This window comes from Talpa europaea (genome assembly GCF_964194135.1).
Source record: "Talpa europaea genome assembly, chromosome: 16".
NCBI lineage: Eukaryota > Metazoa > Chordata > Mammalia > Eulipotyphla > Talpidae > Talpa > Talpa europaea.
In genome coordinates, this window is record NC_140084.1 from 12,974,821 (window position 1) to 12,994,012 (window position 19,192).

The 19,192-nt window shown below is 42.3% G+C and overlaps 1 protein-coding gene across 2 annotated transcripts; it reads right to left on the reverse strand.

Annotated features, from left to right (window-relative positions):
- Window positions 1-2,752: 2,752 nt before the first annotated feature.
- On the reverse strand, window positions 2,753-18,403 carry TMEM170A (transmembrane protein 170A; the record flags this gene model as incomplete). Of its 2 annotated transcripts, none has more annotated exons than XM_084257594.1 (3): window positions 2,753-2,883; window positions 6,463-6,564; window positions 18,280-18,403. In XM_084257594.1, the coding sequence occupies 3 exons, from the start codon at window positions 18,401-18,403 to the stop codon at window positions 2,753-2,755; spliced, it is 357 nt and encodes a 118-aa protein (XP_084113720.1). The 2 variants fall into 2 exon arrangements, with proteins under 2 accessions (XP_084113720.1, XP_084113719.1); XM_084257593.1 differs by having other exon boundaries at window positions 6,394-6,564.
- Between the last annotated feature and the right edge of the window lie 789 nt (window positions 18,404-19,192).

A 19,192-nucleotide genomic window follows, 5' to 3' on the forward strand; every position in this document is an offset into this window, starting at 1 on the left:
GTCTCAAAAACCTACATCCCCCTTGTTCGCTCTGTTCTGAAGAGGCACTGTGACAACTGTCATCTCCCCTGTGACAACTGCCATTCAGAGAGCTCTTCTTTGTGTTATGGAAGAAAAGCTCCAGATTCTGATTTTGTGGCAAAATACTCCACAGAAGTAGGAACTGGTGTCATAGAATGAAGCTAACAGAGGAAATGGTAGTGTTGTACTGTTTGATTTTGGCAAAGGAAAGTTCAAAGTCACAAAGGGTGATGGAATTGCACGGCTCCCTTGTGAATGGATTTTTGACCCAGACAGAAATAGAAGTTCACATTTTGGAGGACATTAAGAGGGCTTCACTGGAAAGAATTAAATTTATGCCAAGAATGGAAAAAAGAGAAAATTATTTGTTAAAAAGTTTTTGCTTTAAAACAAAAAGATACAAGGTAAAACAATGCCAATATTTTTTCATCTCAGCAAGCTATCCCCAAATTGTGTATTTTCAGATGAGAAATTTTTTTAAAAAAACCCACATACTTAGGAGGAACAGACATACTGTATCATTCCAATAGCTTTTCCCTGAAAACACTTCAAGCTACAAAGGTTGAACTGTATAAAATCTATATACATTTATTCACAGAATAAAGTTCACATACTGGGATAGATCAAACATTCAATAATTTGAAGGTACATTTAATATTTGAAGCTTTTAAAAAGAATGGATAATATAAATAGATAAAACAAGGAACAGACACCTTTCAAAATACATTAATGCTTTGGCTCTAAAAGAAAAATAACCAAATATTGAAGTCATGGATCATATGTTTAAAAATTAGTAGTTGGGGGAGAGGGGCCCACCAAATATTGGTCCACATGTTCAATTTGTAAAGTTATTTCCAAAAGTGGTGTAAGAGGGATCCTTCAGTAAAGATGACTAAAGTAATTTTCTGTAAGAAAGGATACAATATCCCCAAATTGTTTAAACTGAAGGGATACTTTTCAGAATCATAATTCCTTGAACTGAAAAATGGATTCTTATTTAAAGACTAAAATTTTACTTGAAAGAGTTGAGCATTGAAGAGTAATCTTGTTGGGGTATTTGCTTGGATTCCAATTCTATTTGTATTTTCCATCTGGTCTGAATATTGATATCATTGTAATTTCAATAAATGGTCTAATCATTTATTAGTCAGAAGAAAAAGGCCCAGTTAATTTCTGTGAACTCTTTGTAATTTTTCTCTATGACTTTGCCTGTAAATTAGCCCTCCTGAGTGCACACTGCTTTAATTAGAAGTCAGAATGCATACAACTTTAATTGGGATTGGTATTTTCATTTGCATATAACCTATTAGTTGTATGCAAACGTGTTTGCATGTAAACTAATAGGTTATGTGCAAAACTAATGGACTATTAGTCTTACTCTCACAATGAAAACTTTCCTTTAAAAGTGCCAGATTTAATGAACAGAAACTATTTTGAAAACAATAAATTCAATACCATACAAAACAGTTTAGGTGGTAGGATCAAGTTAGATACTTCAGTTTTGTGATTCTTTCTCTTTTGTAAGTCACAGTTTTCAGGCCTTTTAGTGAAAAAGAAAGCTAGGCAGTAGAAGAAAAATAAAAATAGCTAAAATTGGAAAAACTCTTGATAGTTCATTTTCTTTAAAGATATAAATTCTCTTGAAAGAAAACATAAAGGGCACAGTGGAGACATAATTGAAAGTGACACTTCAGTTCAGGCACTTTCTGGGAGTGATACCCAATAATGTAAAAGTGGGCTGAAGACCCACCTCCAGGTAATTACATGAAGTCTAAGAAATCAATAACCATTACCTCTAGTTTAAGCTACACTGCTACAATTTTTCAAGTTATGAGTAAACCAAAGTCATTAAGAAAGACTCTTAACACAATGTTTAAAGTATCTTTTCTATGTGCCCAATGTCCAAAGAGCATCCAAACAAATCTGATCTGAAATTTTCAACCAAAGCTATTTAATAGGTTATGTTTTCATAAATAAAATTAATAGAATAAAAGCAATAGGAAAAAGTAGTACAAGTATTCTTCAAAAAGGCCTCAATTCAGCTAGCTTATTTTGGTAGTGTACAAAACAACAAATTCACATCTCTTAGAATACATTAAATAATTCAGAGGTCAAAAAAGTTATCCATCAAGTCACATCATTCAGTGGTTATCTTTGTTTTATTTAAACGGTGTAATCAAAGCCACTACTTACGTTGTAGATTTTTATTCTTGTTAGATTTCACTAAATTTGTTCTCAAAGCTATATTCAACCAACACGTACTTGGCACTTATTGTCATGATGTAGCAAAAGAAGATTGCCAAATTTTAATCGAGATCAGTTCAAATAGATTTTAGTACAGTCTATTCTGCTCAGAAATAAACCAGTATTTTCCACTGTTCCTCTGAAATAACCAAAATTCAGCATTTTCTAACTGAATATTATGAATTTCAGTGCAAAAGATGCCATCCCAGAAGCACTGACCTGGCTTGTATATAGGTGTACCCGTAAAACAGCTTAAATTAAATATCTACCCCCCAAAGACTTGATTTGTTTTGGCTGAGAACAATAGAAGTCCAAAAAGATCTTCCATTCCTAGGGCTTCAAATTGAAGAAAGGGCTAAGATGTTGTTCTTCATATACTTTTCATCTGACTTGCTTCCTTCTGAAGAACTAAGAAAACATGACATCCCGCTGTGTTTTCAAGAGTTTTATAAAACTTAAGTCTGACATCATAGCAAAAGGGTTTATGCTATAGAGTAGCTAAAACCCGTAAAAAGGAGACCACCACCACACAGAATGTCTGTCCAGTGCCCAAGGTGATAGCTTCAAATGATATCATTTCTTTTCCTGCTGCTCGGTAAACTCCAGCAATTGCTACACCTGTTCAAAAGGTCAAGTGTTTAAAAAAAAAAAAAAAAAAGAAAGAAAGAAAAAAAGAAAAGAATCAAGGTTAATACCATTAGAAAAATACAGCATTTAGACTTTAAATAGAATGTTCCGGATTTTTTAACATTAAAATTTAAATATTACAGAAGTGTTTGCTCTGCTGTTTTTGCTGATGACTGTAGGTCTTAAGTATTCCTTCCATGGTTTGCAGATCACTAATGTGTTTTTCAATGTTGAAAAGCGACTCCTTGAAGTGAGAGTTATTCCTAGTTTTACTGTGTAAAATCATCTGGAAGTCATAATCCAAATCACAAAAACTGCAATTTCCAAGTGACCTCAAGCCCAACTCAAAAACATCTCTCTATTCCCCATGCATTAAACCAATACATTCTGAGCAAATAGCAAAAAATGTGTGACACTGAGCAAGAAATATGTCAGGGGAAGCCACAGGGAATCTCTGCTCCACCTTTTATTACCATCAGAATTGCCTTCAGAAATGAATGGAGGAGGGAGTAAAGGGGAATGAAAAGCAAGAGATCTATGTTTATAAAGCTGTAGTTAATTCAAAGGGCATGGAGGGAGAGATACTGGGGGATTCTTTCCTGTTCTCTACATCATTTATTGTGCTTATTATGTTAGTCACTATAATGTCCTAGAAATTGAGTAAATACAAACAAAACAAACATCTGTATGTCCCCAGATACCATCTGAATTGCTGCAGGAACTCAGCATTGTATCAAGATTCATTATATCATGAGTATATTCATTAGTTTGAAAAGAACAAATCCAAAGTTCTCAGAAGATATTCCCCATCAGAAATGCTTCAAATAAAATTCTCCTTGGTCACAGTATGTTCATTTCATCAAATATTTATTTACTTCTATGTTTTATGAGGTATGATTCCTATGGTTATAGTATCTAGAATCTAGCTGGGGACACAAGAGAGAAAGCACAAGCATGAATCAGACTAATTTTGAATAATGCAAGACTAAAGTATCCCCATTAAATGCCTACTATGTTCTAAATGTGAGGTGAAAGTTTAACAACATATTTTAAAAAGAAGAAAGAATATTATTAACTATGACCCTTATTGGCTGCTTGAGAGCTTTGAAAGGCCCCACTGGCAGTGGTAACGCACAGACACAAAAGACATGTGCTGGGCTTCCCCTTGTGGCACAGCAGTTGAGCGCTGGGCCGCGAAGCTGCCCGCAGCCTCTGTAGCGCCTGTTCGATCCCCAGCCACAGGTGAGGGTCCCACATGGAGCAACAGACCTCTCCTGCCGCACCTGCTGCTCCCCCAGCAGTGTATTTCGTCGGTCTGCTTGTTCTGTTCCCTGCTCTGGCTCTGGTGAATTCTCTTACCCTCCTGTGCTTCTGACTGTACCCAGTGCTTGTATAACTAAATAAATAAATCTTAAAAAAAAAAAAATAAAAAGACACGTGCTTCATGGACCCCTTTGTAATTTAGCTCCCTAAAAAGTGGGTTGAGTAGAAAGAAGCGTAAGAAATTTGAAGTAGGTTTGGATGATGAAAAAAGTTAAAGGAAAAAGCATAGCAGAGCAGCACAGTGAAAAGGAAGCCAACTCTACATTGGAGTCTTGAAGGTGGAGATGATCACAGCCCTGACTGCACAGTTACCGTGTCAGGTACTCTGTTAATATACAATTAATTCATTTATGTGTCATAACGTGAGCAGGGTAGGTAGAACCCCTATTTTACTGATGAGAAATCTGAAACAGGCCCTAGGGGCCAGTCACCCAGTGAGGACACTGGAGCAGAGGCTCTCTAAGACAACAGCAGGTTATACAGTTAAAAATATTGTACAGACAGCAAAAGCGACAGTAACCAAAACAAAGAGACACCCCACTGATTGGGAGAAAATTTTTGCACACAACACTAATGATAGAGGGTGGGGGGCAGGGAAAGGAGGGCTGGGGGTAAAAATAAGGGGGTTGTAATTGTATGGGGAATATAAAAATAAAATTTAAATTAAAACCTGCTAAAGATGGAGCTTCCATATGATCCAGCAATTTCACTCCTAGGTATTTACCCAAAGGACACAGAAACATTAATTCCAAAGGGCACCTGCACCCCTATGTTTATAGCAGCACTATTTACAATAGCTAAGCTCTGGAAACAACCCAAATGCCCAAAAATAGATGACTGGATCAAGAAGATGTGGTACATATACACAATGGAATATTACTCAGCAATCAAAAAAGATAAACTCATGCAATTTGCAGCAACATGGATAGAGCTGGAAGTCATGCTCAGTGAAATAAGCCAGAAAGAAAAAGAAAAATACCGGATGGTGTCACTCATAGCAGGAATTTAGAAAACCTAAATAAGGGACCAGGAAAAAGACTAATTATAATAAAGTAAAAATCAAAATCAACAAGCAACTGTAAACCAGAGACACACTACAGGGGTGGAGGGGGAAAAGGGAGTAGGAAAAAAACAAGGGTGATGGGAATTGTATGGGGAGTATAACCAAGATGAAAATGCATACATTGTGCAAAAATGAAAAATGATGTAAAAATATATATAAGATTAAAAAAATTAAATTAAAAAAAATATATTGTACAAAGCCAGTTATGGAAACTCCTTAAAATACAGACAGGAGAAAGCTGGCTTCTCCCAGCGTTATCACAGAGGTTTCATCATCTACAAAATATAGAGAAATGAGGTCAATTTGTCCCCCAAAAATCCTCAAGTCAAGCAGACAGATATCTGCTTGAGGCTCAAGGTTTAAATCCACAGTGAAAAAAATAAAAGTTACAAATTAATAGGAATATGTTATTTATGTTTACACGTATACCCAGAAGAAAGTCTGAAAGCACACACCAAAATGCAAGCTGTGGTTATCACTCAGGGATGCCAGAATGGAGGGTTTATTTTTCCTTTCTCCTAAGTCTTATATAAAGTGTATAAGTTATATTTAATTATGAGTTTAAAAACAATTTAAATTTATCATTCTCATCCCTATGACATGAGCAAAAGCCAAAAAAAAAAAAGGTACAAATAATTTATAATATGAATGTTACTCCAATTTTTACTCAGAAAGTCCCGAGAGGAAAAAGTAACCTGGTACTTTTTCTAAACAAGATTTTTTTGTCATTAGAATGAGTCTTCCATTCTTAATGTAACCACATTTGACTTGCAATGCCAAAGTCAAGTGGCAGCTTGAAAGAAGCAGGAAGGAGCTTCCAAAGTAACAAATATCTTTCTCTTGCTAGTGATTTATCACACAAGATGTATGGCATAAAGCTTAACATGGCTTCCTGGAAGCCCATGAGGGCAAAATCTGACACAGGAAGTCAAAGATGTTTACTAGTGGGGGGCTTGGGAGTTGAAGGAAAACGAAACAAAACACATATTAGAAAACAGGATCTGTGGATAAAACCCACTCTTAATTTCATCTCACTCAGACATGTTTCTAAAATGGACCCTGACATTGACTAGTTATATGAAACGTTTTGACTGGTATTTTAATGTCTAACATACTTGTCAAGATGCCAGCAGTAATTGGTCCCACGATGCCCATCAACAGGATGCTTACAGACATGAACCTACCATATTTGTGATGTCTGAGGGTGAAGAGGGCCAGTAGTCCAGCGGGGACATGAAAGAAGAGAGAAGACACCAGTGCCCACAGGAACACACCATACCACATCTCTACAAGGGAAAACAAAGAGAGGTCACACATCACCAGCCTTCCCAGGAAAATCATTACTCTGGATTCTTTCATTTTCAAAACCATTCAGTGGCAATGTAAATTCATCCATCCAATATCCAAATATTGATGGTTTCAGAGGCTCAGCCAACGATGACCTGCAGGCCACCACTTGTTTTTGGACATAAAATCCACAGCTGGAACAGTCATGTCCATTCATTTAAATCTCTTCAGAGCAGAGCTGAAACAGTGACAGAGACCACATGGCCCCCAAAGATGAAAATACTCATTGTCTGATCCTTTACAGAAAAAGTTTGAGACCCTGACACTGGGGGTAGAGCTATCTTCACCCCCAAACCCTGAAATAAGAGTCACCCAGACTTGAAAATGGCCTCAATCATGCCCTTCTATGTGAAGTACAAGCATAAGCACCAAACAAAAGGGCGTAATGCAGTTATTTCCTGGAGCTCCCGAATTGCTGATTGTCCGATCCTATAAAATGGAAAAGCTGTACAGTTAGTCAGTTGACAACCACTTTTAAGACAATGCAGAAAATATCAAGCCAGCACCTCCTCTTAAGACAGCAAAGATCTTTAAGATATGAAATAAATGCCAGGAAACATAAACATTGGGCTTTAAGACAAATGGCAAGTGAGTAAGGTTTTCCTCCAAGACAAATGGCAGGTTACAGGAGGAGCTGGCGGCTGCAAGAGCTTCCAATCACTCTTAAGATGCCGGCTGTTCAGGCAACAGTAGGGTAATTGATGACAGCTACACATACACAACTAGGCATATGTCTTGGGAAATGAAAAAAATAATTAAAAAACGGTAATACCATGCTATTGACATTACAATTTGATGAAATAGTTTTTTTCTCCCAGTTAGTCCAGGCAAGGCTTTAGAATTCTCAAGATAGCTCTCCAGCTACCCAAAGAACTGATAAATCATTTGTCCACCGGGGGGCCAGAGGCAGGTAAGCAACAGTCAATCTAGAGATGTCAACAGCTTAACTCAGTTTCTCTACCGCAGCACAACTGATATGTGGACAAGAGAATTCTCTTGTGGGGGGGCTGCCTTGTGCACTACAGGTTGTGAAGCAGCACCTCCAGTCCAGGCTCTACCCATATAGACCTAGTACTCTGCCCCGCAAGATGTGGCAAACCCAAATTCCTCCAGACATTGCCAAATGTCCACTGGGGGCAAAATTGCCCCAAATAAAACTACAGAGCGTTGATATAGTAATAGCAGATACGGATACAGACAGATGCGGTCACGTTAGGGAAAATTAAAAAGACAAGGTCACATTATGGTGGCCTTCGAAGGCCAGATCATTTGAGCACGAACACCCTGGCAGGACCATGAAAGACTCTGGGCAGGAAAGGTTTGTAAAGACATGATTCTGCAGGTCCTACTGACACTCCCAGTGGGAACACAGACTAGGAAACCCTTCGGGAGAGTCATTCACAAGTGCATATCCAAAGCAGTTAAATGTGCACCCACTGCACTCCAGGAATGCATCCAACCAGGATGCACAGGAGGCAAGGACAAGGGGTCCAGAGGCTCCCAGCTGCCCTGTCAAACCAAAGACTAGACGCCAACTGCATGTTACCAATGCAGGTCTTGAGAAACACATTTTGGTGCATCCATAACACACATTACACAATCACATAAAAACATGAGGAATCATTTATGTATTTAAAGCCACATCTGAAAAGTAATACCCTAGTCAACATACCACTACATAGAACTTTACAAACTGATGGGGGAAGATGCCCCAACCATGCTGGGAAGGAAAAAAAATTAAGTTGCAGAATAGTATGTATGTGAGATCAGGTTTTTGTACAAACAAAAACAATTAAATAAACACAAGTAAATATGTGTGTGTAAATGCTTCTGTGTACTCAGAAAAGTCTGGACATATGTTTATTTAACAAATATTTGCAATGCACACAGGCGTTGTTCTGGGTGCTTTGCAAATATTAGCTTATGTATTGCTCCAAACAGCTCGATGCGGCACACATTATTAATATCCCCAGCTCTCAGATGCTGGAAAGGGCAGGAACTTGCCTGAGGCCACACTGCCAGCCAGAGGCAGAGCCCGGGTCCACCTGGATCTGCAAGACATGTCCTCATCCACTAGGTTGCCTCTTAATGTCTATGAAGCTAAGAAATTTGTTATTTCTGGGTAGAGGGAGAGGTTGGGGGGAAGGCTGATGACAATTCAGCTTTTACTTTAAGTAAAAAAAAAACAACTTTGCTTTAAAAAGAACTGTTGCGGAAGGCTGGTTGGATTGGGGCAAACAATTTAAGAGAGACCAAAGAGGAATGTCTATCCACTTGGGGAGAGTGGACAATGGGGAAAGGGTGGAAATGCGGGGAGGAGGAAATTGATTTGAGTTGTAAGCATACAGTTGTGTGTTGCCCGCCCCCCCACCCACCCACCACCCCGCCACGTCAAATTCTTATTCTTGTTGGTAAATAGTTTAAGAGGCTAACAGAGGTTGGAGGTGGGGACAATATCCTCCCAAGTCACCCTTGGCATTGTCACTGAGGACTGTGCTAATTCTTTGTGTATTTTGAGTGGGGAAAAAAAAAAGCAAGCTCCGGGCCTCCCTGGTGGCATAGGGGTTAAAGTCTTAGTGCCATCAAACTATCACCAACCATTCAGCTGGGGAGTTCAATCCCCAGCACGAGTTCAGTGCCCAGCCAGGGAGCTACCCACATGGCACAGCAGACCTCTCCTGTCAAGCCCGCTGCTCCCCTCAGCAGTGATTTCAGTAGGTCTGCCTGTCTTGCTCCTTACTCTGTCTCTGGTGAATTCTCTCACCACCCACACCCCAGGCCTACACCCCAGTTCTTGTATGCATAAATAAATAATAAATCTTAAAAAAAAATCTCCAATAAAAATCTCCATCGTCTATATACAACTCCCTGAGGTTGAGAAAGGAAGCATAACACCCCCTTCTTACCTCTCTCCATCCATTAGCTACCTCAGTGCTCACATATTTTATAGAGTGTACTTAAGTCACTTTAAGTAGGAAGAAAGAGGCTTTATTATATTAGATGTGTAGTGCAGTTTATAAAATACTTTTCAGATGGAAGGATTATTACAGGACTATAATAGTGAAGGAAAACCCTGATCAATAAAACACTTAAGAAACTAAGTGATTTCCCTTTAATCTCCTACCTTTTTAAAAATTGAGGTATTGCTGACATGACATTATGTTAGTTTCAGGTATACAACATTATGATTTGATATTTGTACATACTGCAAAATGGTCACATCGTAAGTTACCAAAGTTATGACTTTTTTTGCTAGTGATGAGAACTTTTACTTTCTTAGCAACCTTCAAATATGCAATACAATATTATTGACTATAGTCACCACACTGTACATTAAATACCCATGATTTATTTATTTTATAACTGGAAGTTTATTGCACTTTAATTTGTCATCCATTTAATAGCTGTTTATTGATCATGTTATGTTACTTTTCATTTCCCTGGCTCTATACATTCAAAAATCTTTGTCTAAACATCTTCCAGTATTTCCTTGTTCCCTGTTTCAAATCAAATGCGTTATTTTCCACTTTGTTTACTTTGGCAACTTGAGTTACACCACTTTCTGATGCTGAAGTATAAATCAGATAATTAGTTTATAATAAAAAATTATAAAGAGAAATTAGCTTTCCGTACTGGCAGCAGAAAAGGCCCCAGAATAACCACATTCTTGTCCTCACAGCCTTTGAACACATAGTATTTTATAGCCAAACGGAGTTTGCAGATGTGATTAGATTAAGAATCTCAAAATGGGTCCTACCTGGTGGCGGAAGGGGTTAAGACGAAACCTATGAAGATATCTGAAGCCACTGCAGCACAGTTCAATCCCCGGCCAGGGAGCAACCCACATGGCGCAGCAGACCTCTCCTGACTCGCCCGCTGCTCCCCTCAGCAGTGTATTTCACTCAGTCTGCCTGTTCCGTTCCCCACTTTGTCTCTGGTGACCCCCCATCTCTGGCCTGTATCCCAGTTCTTATATGCATAAATAAATCTTAAAAAAAAAAATCTCAAAATGGAAGATTATCCAGATTTCCAGTAAAGCTAATGTAATCATAGGGGTCATTATGAGAGGGAGGCAAAACTGTTGCTTGCTGCAGACCAGCACAGCAGTAGACGATGAGGCCACCTCAGGGTTGAGAGAAGCGTGCAGGGTGGTCAGGGCGTCGGCGAAAGAAATGACAAACAGACACACTTCAAGAGTGAAAATCTGAGTGTAATTTTCTTTAAGTTTGTGACTAGTATATATATGTTTTCTAAAAGCACAGGAATGAATATCAAAGAAATTAGCTTGCTCACTGGCTCAGTCTATCACTATCAGGGAGGTGATCTACATAACAAGCAATGACCATTATAGAAGAAAGGAGGAAGTTTAGAAAGACAGATAAGGGATTAAAGTTTGTAGTTCTAGGAAGACGGGATAAGATTTTTAGCATTCTTGTAGTGGTTCTTGGTGGTCGTTATCTTTTGATAAGCTTCTGCCTTTTCAGGGAACTTCTGCTGCACTTTCTCTGCTTCAGGCTGTTCTCCCCCCGCGCGCTGGTTGCCCAGCCGGATCTAGGGACCCTGGCGAAAGCCATTCCTAAAGATCACTGCGGGGGGAGGTGCAGCAGGTAGGGTTTTGCTGTTCTCCCCCTGCGCGCTGGTTGCCCAGCCGGACCTAGGGACGGTTAGCCCTAAAGGTCACTGCAGGGGGAGGTGCAGCAGTTGCTGACAGAGAGATCTGAAGATACTACACTGTTGATCCTGAAGATGGTGGAAGGGGTCACAAACCAAGGAATGCAAGTGACCTCAGACTCTGTAAAAAGGTAAGGAAACCAATCTTTTGCAGAGCCTTCAGTACTACCACTTTGCTTACTCATTTTTGACTCCTTATCTCCAAAACTGTAAGATGAATCTGTATTGTTATTTTTTTAAAGATTTATTTAGGGCCTCCCCTGGTGGTGCTGGCGGTTGAGCGCAGCACTGTGAAGCTGTCCGCAGACTCTGCAGTGCCAGTTCGATCCCAGCCGACCAGCCGGCGAGGGTCCCACATGGCATGGCAGACCTCTCCTGTCATGCCCGCTACTCCCCTCAGCAGTGTCTTTCGTCAGTCTACCTGTTCTGTTCCCTGCTCTGCCTCTGGTGAATCCTCTCACCCTCCCACGCATCTGGCCTGTACCCCGGTTCTTGCATAAATAAATAAATCTTTAAAAAAAAAGGTTTATTTATCCATACAAGAACTGGGGTACAGGCCAGAGTTGTGGGGGGTGAGAAGAGTCACCAGAGACAGAGTGGAGAACAGAACAGGCAGAATGACCAAAAGACACTGCTGAGGGGAGCAGCGGTGAGTCAGGAGAGGCTGCTGCGCCAAGTGCATAGCTCCCTGGCCAGGGATCAAACTCCCGCTTCAATGGCTGTGGAGAGCCTCATACCTTGAACCCCTTGCACCACCAGGAAGGCGGGAGTCTGTATTAAGTCACTAAACTTGTGGCAAGTGTATTCACAAAGAAATATTTATTACCTTAGTCCACGTGCTAGACATGTCAGTGAAAAACAAAAGACAAAGATGTCTGTCCACAAAGAGCTTACTATCTTTAAGAATCTGTTTCAGGCAGACATTGGAGTTAAAGAAAAGCTCCACAGACTGCAGTCTTCTAGGTGAGCTCTGTATTCACAGAGGGGTTTTGTTGTACTGGCTGGCTCCCTGACCCTCTCACCTCCACAACGGAGTCACTTTCTACGCAAGTAAAGCTCCAGATCACCCTGGCCCCCATCAGCAGGATGGAAGGCGCCTAAGCCAAGCGAGCAGGGCGAGGCTCAGCTCTCAGCCTTCCCCCACTGTGGGCCCTATTCTGCCCTGTGTTCTCAGTCAAACACCTGGATGAACATGGCCAGTTCCTGTGCAATTGGGGTTCTAGGCAGACACACCAGTCTTCCTGGGAACTGTAGTCCTGCCAGTGCTGCCACTAGATGCTGGTCTACTTCTGTTCACAGTGCCCACTGGGAGAACCCTCTGTTACCAAATTCCATCTACATACTAGAGGACCCATCTGTTCCCTTGTGAAATAATGACACACACACACACACACACCACCCACAATTCCGCACACAGAGCTTCTAAAACCCTTGCAATTTCCAGGAGTGCCTTTTGGAATTGGAGCTTGGTCTCCCCACAGGGGTCAGATAGGCTTTTCTCAATGTGCCCAGTGTAGGCCTCTTGTCATTTTGACGTCAGCATTTCTCTCTTCCTCTATTTATTTGTATCCTTTAATATCCTTTGTAAAGAACTTTTCCTGAGTTCTACAAACTGCTCTAGTAAGTTAATTGAACCCAAGGAGGGATCCAGGGAACCTCGAATATATAGCAGAAACAGGTAACAACCTGGATTTTTGACTGGTGTCAAAAAGTGGGAAGGGGGGGGCAGCCCTGTGGAATCTGTTAATTGCAAGTAGACAGTGTCAGAATTGAACTCAATTGGGGCCTCCCTAGTGGCACAAGGGGTTGAGCACAGCACTATGCGGCAGTCCTCAGCCTCTGCAGCACGAGTTCGATCCCCAGCCAGCCAGGGAGCAACCCATATGGCACAGCAGACCTCTCCTGACACACCCGCTGCTCCCCTCAGCAGTGTGTTTCAATCTGCCTGTTCTGTTCCCCACTCTGTCTCTGGTGAATCCTCTCACCCCCCGCACCTCTGGCCTGTACCCCAGCTGTTGTACGCATAAATAAATTTTTTTTTAAAAAATGGATCTACCATATGACCCAGCAATTCCACTCCTAGATATCTACCTGAAGAACACAAATACACTAATTTGAAGGGAACACTGCATTCCCTTGTTCATTACAGCACTGTTTACTATAACTAAACTAGGAAACAACCTAGGTGCCCGGGGACCACCACCCTGGGCTGATTTCTGCCGACATGACTGCCCACTCCTAGTTTCCAAGTGTGCTTCCCTGCACCCCTCAGCCTGCCTCACCCCAGGGCTCTTGGTTCTACCCTGGTAGCTCGGGAATGTCCTGACCTGGCCATCTATCTAATCTCTTCCAACTGCCAGAAAGGCAGTCAATGCTAGCGGATATGAGGTGCTAGTAGCAGTGACAAAAATATTCTGGAGCTGACTGTGATGATGGCTGCGAACTTCAAATACACTAAAGGCCCATGCATTGTACACTTAAAAGAGAAGCTCATCCCTCCTTTGCTTGAAATCCTCCAACACAGCCCTGCAGGTTCTTATCTCTCCCGCTCTCCTTCAACATACAGGTCCATCCACTACCTGGACTCTTTTTTCTTTTTTTTCCCTATTACTTAAAAAAGCTTCATTTTTTTTAGCTTCTAACTTTTCTTGTACCTTCAACACACAATAAGGAAAGCACTTGATCCTGTCAGACACTTTCCCCCCACATGGAGCTACCAGAAGTCATGTTTTTCCTTTTGGACTGTCTCACAAGAACTCCAAGTGGACCTGGGCACATACCACGTGTGGATGTGGGTGTTTCCCCAACCTCCTTGGTGTAGAGGTAAGCAATGCTACTAGCTGGGGTAGTCTGGTTTCATTAGAGGCTGTAGTGCAGGGTAATGATGTCAAACACTGGACCATTTTGGTCTCCAGACACCATCCCCAGAAGAGGAAAAAGCTTCTTAAGAAAGCTGCTATTCCAGGGTCTCAACCTGCTGTCCCTGGGCCAGAACATTCTTCTCCCAATGACATGGCTCATTCCCATTCCTCACACCCTTCGCTGCTCATGTGGCGGCATCAGAACGGCTTCCTCAAGACCTCCAGTAAAACAGCAGCACCCCCCTGACATACTAGAGTCACCACTTACTATCCCCCTACCCTGTTTCACTCCCTGGCCTGTTCCTTTCTATACTTTTTAATTTCGTTTGCTTATTTTCTCCCTTCCCTTGAAAGCGCCTTTGTTTTTATTCACTACCGAATCTACACTTGGTGCCTAGAAAACAAAAGGTCTCCAACAGACATGGAGTAAATATTTGTTTAGATAAATGAATAATTACCTGGTCTAAATATGACCCAGTCTTGATTCCAGCATTGACACAACCAAAATATGGATTTTAATTTAAGTATTACAAGATCCACTCTGATGTTGATTTGAATGAAATTCATATCTTCAGAAAGTTAATACCTCTGCTGATACAAAGAAAAGATCTGCTCTTCTTGACATTCAGATTTGTTAAAAATGATGACAAGAGCAGCAAAAGACATTTGAACAATTTGGGAAAAGGAGAGTGAGGCAGAAATCTAAGTGACTAACTTGCAAATGCAGGTTGAAAAAAATCAATTCAAAGCTTCCTGATAGTGATAAACCACAGACTATTTTAGAGCAATAATTCTGCCAGACTGTATTGGCATAAAGTGCCAGTAACCTTTTCTGTGGGGACAAAAGTTAAACTATTCCAGATTCAAGACAATGAATGAGATTCACCGTCAGCAGACTTTAGTGTCTCAAAAAAGGATCAAAGTTCATGTACTTATTATATCAATCATTCCAGTTCAAAGTGAGTCACAAAGTAGGTTATATGTTTAATTATTACATTTTGCTCAACTTGAGGTAAAGGGCTTTATCTCACAGATAATTTTTTAAAGCGATTTCTCTGGATAATAGGTAGGGACAGCAAGTTTTTTGTTTTTTGGTTTTTTTTTATCTCAGACATTTATATCCCCAGACCAGAGCCAGCACTTCAAATGTGCATTTGCTGAATGAATGATTCCTGGCTATCAACACCCCCAAGTTATAAATCCATAGAAGTGCCCATCAAATCAAATACATATTGTAGTTTAATATGTTCAGAACATCTGAAAGCAAAACAATTCTCATAGCTACAGTCTCTCCTATAGTGTTAAAACAATCATCTCAAATCCCCTTATCACAATCTTTTCTTAAAGGCAACTAAAAGCCAGACAGGCAGAATAGAATATTCAGAGTTTAAAGTATCACCCCACAAATGACTTATTACTAAAGGATTAAGACATCCTTACAGTGTTGAGATCTCACACACACCATCTTCAAATGATCAAACACAGCATTACCAACAAGGCACTCACTGATGTTAAATGTCTCCTGACACATGCACCGGGAAGTGAACATCACTTACGTAGGTAGCATGCTCACCAAAAACATTTAATCTGAATCTAATCATGAATGAACAGAGAAACTTAGATTGTGGAATATTCTATGAAATAATTAACCTGGCTGCTTAAAAAATGTCAGTATCATGAGGGCCTCCCTGGTGGCACAAGGGGTTAAGCACCGCACTGTGAAGCAATCCGCAGTCTTTGCAGCACAAGTTCGATCCCTGGCTGGCCAGGGAGCAACCCACATAGCGGAGCAGATCTCTCCTGACTCGCCCGCTGCTCCCCGCAGCATTGTGCTTCGGTCAATCTGCCTGTTCTGTTCTCCACTGTCTCTGGTGAATCCTCTCGCCCCCCCACATCTTTGGCCTGTACCCCTGCTCTTGTATGCATAAATAAATAAATCTTTTAAAAAAAAAAGGTCAATATCATGAAACTGAGAGTGTCAGCTGCATGGTGAGGGAACTGGACTTGTAGCAGTGAACTTAATGTTGTATATACAGGTTGCTTTTTAATGGTATAGATCTGAAGCTTATGTTATAAAACAAGGTTAATCCAAATAGAAAAAAAAAAAAGAAATGAAATAAAGTGAAAAAGAACATGGAGGAACTGTTCTAGATTAAATAAGAGTAAAGAGGACAACTATGTGATCCTTGGTAAGATCCTGAGGTTTTTTTTTTAAGAGGGAAAATGCTATAAATGATGCCAGTGAGACAATGTAGGAATTTTAAAGGATGTCGATAGATTAGATAATATTCAGTGTTAAACTTCCTGGGTGTGATTTGTTTTTTTTTGGCAGAAAATGTCCTTGTCATAAAAGAAATGTGCTGAACTATTATTAGATACCAAGTGTCATCACTCCCCTAAGTTCCTTTCAAAGGTCTTTGCAGAAAGTAAAAATGTTATGTGCATGTATATATACATGCATATATGTATATGTACAAATACATTTCTTTTTCTACATTAAAAATAGAGCTAGGCAAAAGGATCAAAATATTAATAATGAATCTAAGTAAAGGATATGATATCCTTAATAAAGGATATTGTTATTCCAAGTTTTCAGTAAATTTGAAAAATTTCAAACTAAAAAGTTGGGGGACAAATAAGGAAACAAACTGAAAGAAATGAATTTGGTCCTGACCTGAACATTTCATTCTTTGGACAGTGTCTCCAGAAAGTCCAGTTTCTGTTGTCACTATTCAATTTACCTTTTGAAACCACATGAGCTGTCAGACGGGCGTTTCGGGTTAGATTTTAATATGCATCTGCCCAACACGGCTATTATTCCATCAGCTATTTCACAAACCTGTCTGGGAAAATATCAGGTAGTTACACACAGCAGGTCCCGGGTGTCCACTGAATAGCACCCACTGTCGCAGCCCAGTGGCTGCTAGATCGCAGGTGCTTGGGTGATGTCAGCAGTGGTAACTCCATCCTGCATCTAGGGCAGGTCTCGTGCCCTGTATTCTGTTTACTAGGGCAAGATATCCATCCGTCAGCTTTGCAGCAGAGCCCAACCTCACCCTTCAATCGCCACTGTTCTCGGCCTTCTTGCCTTTTGTTTATTTTTTTTTGAAGATTTATTTATTTATGCATACAAGAACTCAGTGCAGGCCAGAGGTTTGGGGTGGGGGGGGGGTAAGAGGACCCACCAGAGACAGAGTGGGGAGCAGAACAGGCAGACTGACTGAAATACACTGCTGAGGAGAGCAGGGGGCGAGGCAGGAGAGGTCTGCTGCGCCATGTGGGTAGCTCCCTGGCGGGGATCAAACTCATGCTGCAGAGGCTGCAGATAGCTTCATATGTTGCATCTTAACCCCTTGCACCACCAAGGAGGCCCCCTCTTGCCTTTTAAATGTCTCACACAAGGGACAGCACCATCCCCACCTCTCAGCCTGCATGAGCCCTCCCATTTCCCCCACCTTGAGAGCACTTATGCCTTCTAGACTGTATTATAATTTCGAAAACCCATCACACCAGGTGCAGCTCAAGCGTCGGGGGCGGGGCCGGGAGAAGTTAAAAGCAGTGTCAAAGGTCTCGGAGGAGGCAGGAGTGGGAGGCTCGCAACAGGTCCGCAGAGTGGTTCCTAGAAAGAGTCGCCGGTGGAGAGGGTGGCTGCGGCCCGGGGTGCCAGCCCACAGCCTCGAGGCAGCGGAGTCGGCCACACACTGGAAACCCGGGGCGCGGGGTTCCCACGCCCGCCCGGACCGCAGCAGCCAGGCGCACCCCGCGCCGCTCCCCGCGGGGACCGCGGCCTCCGGGCCTCTGTCGCCCTCAAGTTCAAACTCCAGAGACCAAGACCAGCTCCGGGGGTGGCGGAGCCCCCCCCCTCACCGGGCCGCCCCCCCTCACGGGGCCACCCCCCAACTTCGCCCCGCCGCGGGCTCCGGTGGCCCCGCCCGATCGGACGGCCGGGAAGCGACGGGGAAAGGGGCTGATCTCCCCCAGCTTTCCGCCGAGGGCGCGGGGCCCGCCCCCCGGAAGGCAAACGGCCCCCCGCCGGCGGGGCGCCGGCCCGCGGGGGGAGGGGCGCCCACCGCCCGGCGGCAGCGGCGGGCGCGCAGTGCGCAGGCGCGGCAGGGCCAGTACCTGGGAAGGAGCAGAGAGACGTGGAGTTGGGGCACTGGGTCGCGTTGCCCACCTGCTTCACCAGCTTCAGGCTGACCATCTGCTGCAGGAGCCCGGCCGACCCGCCGCTCCCGTCGTGCTCCATCCCGCCGCCATGCACCGCAGAGAGATGGGGGAGAGCGCCCGAAGTGCTGCCGAGCCTCGTTCTCACTCGCGGCCCTCGCGGCTCCCCGCACCTCGGCCGCCTCGGCGTCACCTTTGGGCAAGGCCCGCTTCCTCGCACCCCAACGGCGCTGCCAAGTGATGGTTCTTTCCTCCAATCACAGGGCGGCGCGGATGGCAGGGGCGGGGCGAAGGCTGTCGCGCCCCTGACGTTGCGTAAGCTCACCGAGACCCAGCACCCGCGGGCTACGCCGCCTACTGGGGAAGTCTCACCGGCTCAGGGCTGCCCTTCTCTGCAGCGCCACCTAGAACAGGTGGTGGCATTGCATGCCCGCCACCAGACCCAGGATGCCTACTTAAAAGGGAGCGAGATGAAAATGCATACATTGTGCAAAAATGAAAAATGATGTAAAAAATAAATGAAATGAAATAAAATGAAATAAAGAAAAGAAAAGAATAGAATAGAATAGAATAGAATAGAATAGAATAGAATAGAATAGAATAGAATAGAATAGAATAGAATAGAATAGAATAGAACGGATCTGGCAGTGAGAACAAGATTCATGCAGGCAAGCAAGGAGAGTGGACGATAACGCAGCTATACTTGCAATTTCTGAAGGAAAAATGTTATTTTAGCTTAACTTGAAAGTAAACATGTGTACAAATAGGTGCAATTTTCCTTTTAATTCAAGAACATAAGCCAAGATTGTTTATTAGTTTCCTCTTGAAGCCTATGTTTTGACCCTTTCTAAGGTCAGTTTTTTTCATAGTA